At 51.7% G+C, this 8,170-nt stretch overlaps 1 protein-coding gene across 1 annotated transcript; it reads right to left on the reverse strand.

The window, feature by feature from the left end:
• Positions 1–2,496: 2,496 nt before the first annotated feature.
• Positions 2,497–3,430, reverse strand: T069G_03995 (ras family domain-containing protein; the record flags this gene model as incomplete). The annotated part of the gene is made up of 3 exons (XM_056171205.1): positions 2,497–2,826; positions 2,881–3,105; positions 3,326–3,430. The coding sequence occupies 3 exons, from the start codon at positions 3,428–3,430 to the stop codon at positions 2,497–2,499; spliced, it is 660 nt and encodes a 219-aa protein (XP_056032097.1).
• Positions 3,431–8,170: the final 4,740 nt, after the last annotated feature.

Here is an 8,170-nt window from a genome sequence, read left to right on the forward strand (position 1 = left end):
ATTGCTTACGCAAGCCAACAAAGCTCAAAACCTGATAGATGAGCCACACAAAAGGCCTCGTAGATTAAAGAAAAAGGAAGAAAGCGAAATAGAAATCCCTAGGGTTCTTTTCTTTCCTTCCTCATATAAACTAGTACCCCGCTCTCATGCAGCGGCGTTCTCAAACTGCAGCAAACTTACACGCCATCGAGAGACTTCTTCCCTTTTTAATGCAGTTTTGAAGGCATCCACTTTCTGCAAGTTTTCGGTGTCTAGGAGAAGCTAGGAGAAGACCGACGGGAAAACATGTGCCTATTTTTCTTTTTCTCCTCTTCTTATCATTGAGTCTGGAGAAACGTGCCGATTTCCCGTGTTTAACCGGTGAGAATTAAGAGAAGATGAGTTCCTGCAGGGAGCTAAATTGACAAAAGTTTGTTTTACGTTTGTGTGAAAGGGCTCGGTTGTAGTAGACGGTAATTGTGGTGTAAGAGAATCAGTATGTCAGAGGAGGATTCAATACGTCAGCAGTTTCAAAACAACACAATTTGAGGTTATCAAGAAGTAGACAGGTGTAATAAATGTTAGGAACATAAAAGTGGTTGACATAAAAATATGTGCGTATTTGCACTTCAACTTGAAGTCTCACTTGTTCTACCTACCTATCCAGCGATAGGCTCGGCCACTACGAAACTCTCCTCTCTTGAGTCCCCAACAAAGCAAGACATACATGACAACTCCAAACTTGCATTGCATCCTGTCAACGGACCGACCTCAAGCCACAAATTAGTTCAAGAAACACACAAGTCAACTCCTCCTCTTCAGACTCTCCCTGCACTCAACTCACATGCCCAAAATCAACACTCCACCAACAGAATAAAATTCCCGTCGGAACGGCTTGCCGTGCATATCCCTACTTCTCCAGGACTAGCCACTTATTTCCGTCCCCCTCCAAAAAATGCTTGTTGACAGTAACATCCTCACCTTTTTTCATGTGTAGATCACCGTTTTTAGGAGCTCCATTTTAATGCTTCGCCCTGCCTTTGGGATTGCCGGTTTTATGACACATCAAGCCTCTTTTTTACTTTCACTGTATGAAATTCTTACTCTAGAAGATCAAGCGGTCAATGGACGGACTGTCATGCTCGAAACCGCGTACACCGATCACATTATTACATCATTGAGACTTGCACATCCCTCTTGGCACCTGTACACAGACCTCCTGTGATACCGTCGGCTTCGTGGCGTTAGCAGTGGTTACACATGTAGAGTGACGACGCAAGAAGCACTGGGATCAGGTCAATTTCAGGTACCGTAGTAGTAAAGCTACCCGAACCTCGCAAAACACCCTCCCAATGAAAAAATCCCGTCACCGTCTTTGAAAAACATCAATGCAGTTTGACTTTTTGTTCTTGCTTTTTCCGTCGGCCAAAAGGCGGCAGTGGCCGTTCCCAATTTCGCTCTCGTTTACAAAGAAAAAAGAAAAAAGGAGAGAGATGTGAGAGATAGAGAGAAAAGACAGCTTCTTTAAAAAACAGAGAAGAAGAAAAAAATAGTAGCTTCTAGGCATCCAACATCCCCTTCTTCCATACCATGTGCGTCTAGAAACCAGATTCTCCGGATAGTAGTATAACGGCAAAAAAAAACAAATAAGCACTTTGTGGGATAATAACATGTAAAAAAAAAAGATGTAAAAAAATTCTGACAGATCCAACAAGATATCGCTATCAACACCCCCCATGACATGTGCCAAGACGTGTACGGTGATTTACTTTTTATAACCCAAAAGGAAGAGGGAGCAGTAGAGATGAAATTGTCGAAGTGGGAAAGGGAAAGGGGTAGAGAAAAAACAGACTCAACCAAGACTCCTGGAACACCCGCGACCATCCATTCCATATCTGTGGGGGGAACGAACGCAAAGAGAGAGTAAGAATTGGTAATGACGCAGGAGATGAGAGGTTTAGAGGCGCAATTGGCACCGGCCGGCGCGTGTCAGATAGTCAGGTAAGCCAGAAGAAATAGGTCGCTACCCCTCAAGAAATCATCAATGAGCACCATCAGGAGGTCCAGTAGCAGTATAAACATCGTAAGAATCCAGCGCCGCGGAAATGATGCCACCTTTTTGTGATGTGCGTTTGAGCGTCCGTAAGTGGCCTTACGCCATGCGCCAATCGAGGGGGCCCGTGAGTTTGTAAAAATAAATAAATAAAAAAAAAGATGCTTTTTTTCTTGTTGCCGAATGTCGTCGTCATCATGTAACAATATCGCAAGCCCACCCAACGACCGAAAGAGGAGCCAAAAATCAGAGCGCCAGCTCTTCTTGCCAGCGTATGACATATACCAAGATGCATTCTATGGGAATGAACAACGTCCTGGTAGATAGCATGCCAAATTCGATAAGTAGAGACAAGCACCAAAAACAAACCAAGCATCCGGGGACCAAAAACGCTGCCGCATCCGACATTACCCAGCCATCAAAAGATTGATAGGGAGTTGGAAGGCGTGACAAGCTGGAACCGCTCATAACACGATGCACTTGGACTTGCCCTTGTCGCCGTCCTTGCCGCGCCGATACTTGTGCGTGTCTCGGCCTCCGCCGCCTACATCGCCATTGCTTGTTCGAGCGCGGCCGCTTGCGCCCGCAGGCGGTCGCGAGGCCTGCTGGCGCTGTCGGCGTAGAATCCTAACGACGTCGTAAAAGGCCTTTTCGACATTGATGCAGTTTTTGGCCGAGGCCTCGACAAACTCGCAGCCAAGCTCCCGAGCCAGGGCGTGTCCCTCCTGGGTCGATACCTCCCGCTCGGTGACTCTGTCGCTCTTGTTGCCCACAAGCATGATGGGCACAGGCAGCTGCGGGCTGGCAGCGGATAGAGGGGAGCCCGGATATGAGGGCGAGGAAGCTACAGACTCCTTGACGCGCTGGATCTGGTGGTGGAAGCGCTTGATGCGGGTAAAGGACGAGCGGGATGCGATGCTGTAGACTAGAACAAAGCCTTCACCGTCTCGGATCCATTGGTCTCGCAGCGCTGTGTATTCCTCCTGGCCGGCCGTGTCGAGGACCTCGAGCATGCAGGGCTGGCCATCGATGACAACCTGCTTGCGGTACGAATCCTCAATTGTCGGGTCGTACTGTGAGCGAAGGACTGTTAGCCATAAAAACGTACATCTTTTTTCGGTGGACGGAGAGCTCCTGTTTCTTCCCCTCATGCGCTACCGCCGTTGCCCGAGGCTGTCGCCCAATCGGTCAGGAGAGGGGAAAGCAAGAGTCGGTGTTTTCTCTCTCTTGGCCCTCTCGCGCGCCTCTCTCTCTCCGTCTCCCCGTTGGTGTTTAGAAAGGGCGAATGCTTACCGTCTCGACGAAATGCTGCAAACACAGCTGAATGGTCAAGGCCGTCTTGCCAACACCACCATCGCCCAGCACCACCAGCTTGTACAGCACCATTCTGCCCGCCATGATGGGCGCAAAGTTAGCGGTTGAGCGACCGAGCTAAGACAAGCAATCCTAGGGTTGTTTGGCCGGCGATTCCAAAAGGGCCCGCTAGCGGCGCTGCGAAAGGAGCTGGAGGAGGGGGAGAAAGATTGCACTGAGCAGAAGGGCAGCGAAGTCGAACCACAAAGGCGCGGCGACTGTGCAATGGGCGAAGGAGAAGCTGTGCGAGCGGTGCAGATGCAATTGGGATCAGAGACGCAAGTTTGGGGAGGGATGTTTGTGCCAGTGTTAGCACGGCCAAAAGACGAGATGCTTTGGGCGTCCTTGGAGCTGGCCGAGTGGACTTTTTGGTGCTCTTGGTGGAGAAGCAAAAAGGTGGATTTGGCGGGTCCGGCTTTGGATTTGGGATAGCAGGCGTCGAGGTTGGTCTGCAGAGGGTGCTGATAGGGGGTTCGAGGCCGGAGCAGCGGTACTAATAATGGAAGGGCTCAAGCTCAGTCAGAGCCGTTCGCAGATGTGCAGTTACTCGTACAGGACAGCCGGTCCGTATGCGTTTGGATGGTATGGGGGATGGGGGATGGGGGATGGGTTGAGTGAGGGATCAATCAATCAAATGGGGATGGGGGATGGGAATGGGGATGATGATGGGGCCTGGAAGCAGTCAATCAATCAATCAGGTCAATGCAACTCGTGTGCAAGTTGCATGCACGGAGCGGAACAGAGCAGAACAGCGCATGGCATGGCATGGCGAGTTTTGGAGTTACTGCTAGGCCTAGCATGCTAATGTATGTGCGGAGAGGCTTAGGTTAGCACTGGTTGGTTTGAATTGGTTTGGTTTGGCTTGGTCTGGGTCTGGCTAGGTTGATTGGAAGCGCTGAGGAGGATGAGGGGTACAGGTACCAGCAGCGGTGCAGGCACAGGTACAGGTACGGATACAGAGGCGGACGCGTGCTTGTACTGAGGTTGGCGTGCAGTCAATTGAGTGAGGTCTGGTCAATGCCCACCCAATCCATGGAAATAAACTCAACTCGAGGGCAGCAAAACGCGCGCTGAGCGCTGCAGTAGGACCAATACTAGGAGAATAAAACGGCTGTTGGGCCGGCCAACTCAATGTTTCCATCCCTCCATGAGGACTAAGGTCCATAGCAAAGCCTCCACTACACGACCGTTGATCCATCGATTAATGTTGACCCCATCGCCCATGTACCGTACCGTCCGTTCCATGGCACCTCCATTATCCATTAGGTACTGCCCGCCCAGCCCAGCGCTACTAACTATAAGTCGCTCGAACGTGTGCCTAGCAGTCTTAGTGCCATCCATTGATAGACACTTCAGCCTGTGCTATGGATCAATTGCTGATGCTGATGCTGATGCTGCAACTTTAATGAGATCAAGTGAGGTACCAGCCAGCCCGCACGAACAAGAGGTCAAGGTACCTCCAGTCTACAGACGCAGGTATCAGTACTTGCAGCCCGCTCCAATCCAATGCAAAAGCCCTGCAGGCATCTCGGCGGCCAATGATCCCCTATTTTTCATTCTCCCCTACAGGCCCCCGGGCAGGAGGCTGGCGTCCGTCTGCAGCCTGCGTCCGCCGGTATCGTATCACACCCGACTCTGGCACAGGGTTTTTTTTTTCGCAGCAGACATGGATTGAGCTTGCGGCCCCGACAGCCATGCGGTCAAGGCGTCTGGGGCGGGCTTTTGGGGCTTGTCTGGCTGTTTCGCGGACGCTAGCTCCAGTAGCGGCAACGGGGGGGATGCTCGCAAGGCGGCCATTTATAATAGCGAGCGGCGCTTGGTGTTGGCGTTTGTACTGTGCAGCAGATACTCGTACGGAGGGAGTATGCAGCGCGCAAAACTAACCTTGAACCCGCAGGAATTGATCCAACTTACGAGTTAACAGACAGTTTGAATCCTTGTGTATGTACTCCGTAGGCGCTGGGATTATGTCAGAGTGCGCGGCACGGGAAACCATCGGCACGTCGGACCAAATCCACGTATGCACATCTCGAAGTGCCATTGAGAGAAGCGACGCAAAAAGGATCTGCCAAGGTTATAGCGTCTACTAGGTCAACAGGCATTGGATAGTACCGACCGAGACGACAAGAGACAACATGAAGGATAGTAGTGCCAAGTGCTGGAAACGCTATATGGACCAATTCATCAATACTACTATACTACTACATGTACGAGTAAGTGCCACTGTACTGTAAATGCTCAGGTTGCAAAATGGGTTGCATCGAGATAAAGTCCGAGCCGGAAACAACCAAGCCCATGGACGAGGCCTGTACAGTACTACCTTAGATACCTTGGTAGCCTACCTACAATGTGCATGTACTTTATCAGTGGCACGAATATCAAGAGGCCCTCTCCTTGGCCCTACGATGATACTGCCCAGCAATTGTTTTCTCTTCCCAGTTCTCACCTTTTGTAAAGTTAAAGTACAATATCTGTAATATTGGAGGATCAAGGCATGCATCTGCAATGTAATTACAAAGTAAAATGCGGCCATGGTAGGAGCTGTGCCTGGTGGGTTAGTATGAATAGGAGCCAGGTATACTGCACGGAAATGTACCGAGTAATTTGAGTCAATCAATGCTAAATGGACGTGCAGTATCAGTACCAGTAGACAGCGCATTCTCTACCTAGTACAGGTAGATTTCTATATGCTCTCTTTTGTTAGTGGGTTGTACTGGTACGGCACTTCGGATCAATCGAATTTTTTGAATCCAAATCCTTTGGCACCTTGAAGCTTTGAGCCACTTTGGTTGGGCAGCACTCTTGCCTCATTCATGCCTGGTTGGCCAACCTCCAACCGCTGCCCTTTACATCATCCAGCAGCATATTAGCCAACCGCCATTGACGCCTCTGCGAGCCGAACCAGTCGGAAGCCTCTCATGGGATAGATGCTGCTATCACACGAGCACGACATGTGCCAACCTGCGGGGCCCGAAGCCCCAGCCTGCAGTATGTACGAGTGAGTACTCGTAGGAGCCAGTCCCAGTCGTGTCCGTGTCTGTCTTGTGTCGCTCGCAAGTCTGGCTGCAAATCTGCAAGTCTGGCGAGCATCCATGGCGATGTGATGAGTCTGCCGGGGCGACCCGATAGCAACCAGCGTTTGCCTGCCGCCGAAGGTCAGCATCCAGTCCAATCTAATCCAATGGTCTACAGCCTCAATCGAGGCCGATACTGTACGCTACTGCTACCCTCACTTGCCCACCAGCCAGAGCAGAAAGCTGCTCGACGCAAGGACAAACGAGTTACGGCGGCTTCGTTCGTACAAGTCCAACGGGCCAAAGCAACGCTGCATCCGTAGCGCGGAGCGACTGCGGAAGCGACATGCTCCATGCCAGCAGAGCCGGAAGCATGGCTGCAGCTTCACCAGCGAGCCTCTCAGAAGTCGTCGATCTGCAGCGCCGGCCGAGCTAGCGGTCGGAACCGCAGCTTCACACGCTCGGCTGTCCGTTGAGCGCCTACCTTGTACTATTAGGGCACTAGTCGTACTCGTACATGGACAGTTGAGAGCGCGCGACTGCTCGTACCGGTGCTAGCAGTCGCAGTAGTCGTGCTTTTCGTAACTCCAGACTGGCTACATTCGCATCCCGAGATCCCAGCAAAGCCGCTACCAGGCGCGCGGACAAGGACCATGAGATCAATGGTCTGATTTCCTCGCTGTTTGCCCCCATAATGCCAGGCCAGCGTTGACGGGAAGAAGCTAGACGAAAAGACAGACGGGGGTGGAAGAATCGCTCTCTTGTCATATCTGGTGAGCTGAGCTGAGTGCTCCGGACAAGCACCAGCAAAACCTCATAGCAGCAGCAGCAGCAGCAGCAGTGCCTCCGGCAACGGACAGACAGCCTTTTTGCCACATCAGCGTCTCGTTTTGGAAACCATTCCCGCTCCAGCACTGACGCTTCTTGCTGACGTGCTTAACTGACTTCTAAAGAGCATCAAGTCACTCGCATCAGCTTCGCACATTTATGCATATGGCCGTGCGTGAACGGGGGCACAGAGCACGAACCCACCGCAGAGTAAGCTGTGGATATGCAGTCTCCTCTCTCATCCTGCCAGAGTCGGCATGTAGCCTGCCTCTCTTGTGAGATGACAGCTGCCATGTCCCTGCTCTGGCCCTGCTCTGGAAATGCCCGCCTATCAATTCGTCAGCTTCTTACACGCACGACCAGCAGTGCCTGCTCGTGCTTGTCGGTACCCCATCCAAGCTGAAGGCTGAAGGCTCACGAGACAAGTGCTTCTGCAGTCAACACACAGCGCACTAGTCCGGAATACTGTACAGAATATGGGGCTCTCCGGGTTGAGATCAAGGCCGCAGCTTCCAGCCCCATCAAGGGCAAAGACAGACCACGGCGCCTCGCCTTCAGCCAGTAGCATGGCATTCTTCTCCCTTTGTCTCTGAGAGGCGCCAACGGCATTCTGTATCTATCTGTGCTCTCGTATGCCCCCAACCTCCCGCCGCGTGCGTGGGAGCCTAGCCTAGCCTTGCTGAGCACATGGAGCACATGGAGCACGACCCGCAGCGGCAGACCGCAAACTACATCCGCTCTCAACATGCAGTCGACCAGAGGAATTGGTGGATATGATGCTCTACAAGCAGTCAGTCTTCTTAGTACTGTTTCGGGCATCTGTACGATGACATGACGAACCTTGCGCTCGTGACTACCAGTTGGAGTACGAGTATACAGAGCGTTGGCAAATCATATCTGCTCCCTTTGGTCGCTCTTCCACTCTGCCATCTCATCCCATGCA

Source organism: Trichoderma breve, chromosome 2 (genome assembly GCF_028502605.1).
Source record: "Trichoderma breve strain T069 chromosome 2, whole genome shotgun sequence".
Classification (NCBI taxonomy): domain Eukaryota; kingdom Fungi; phylum Ascomycota; class Sordariomycetes; order Hypocreales; family Hypocreaceae; genus Trichoderma; species Trichoderma breve.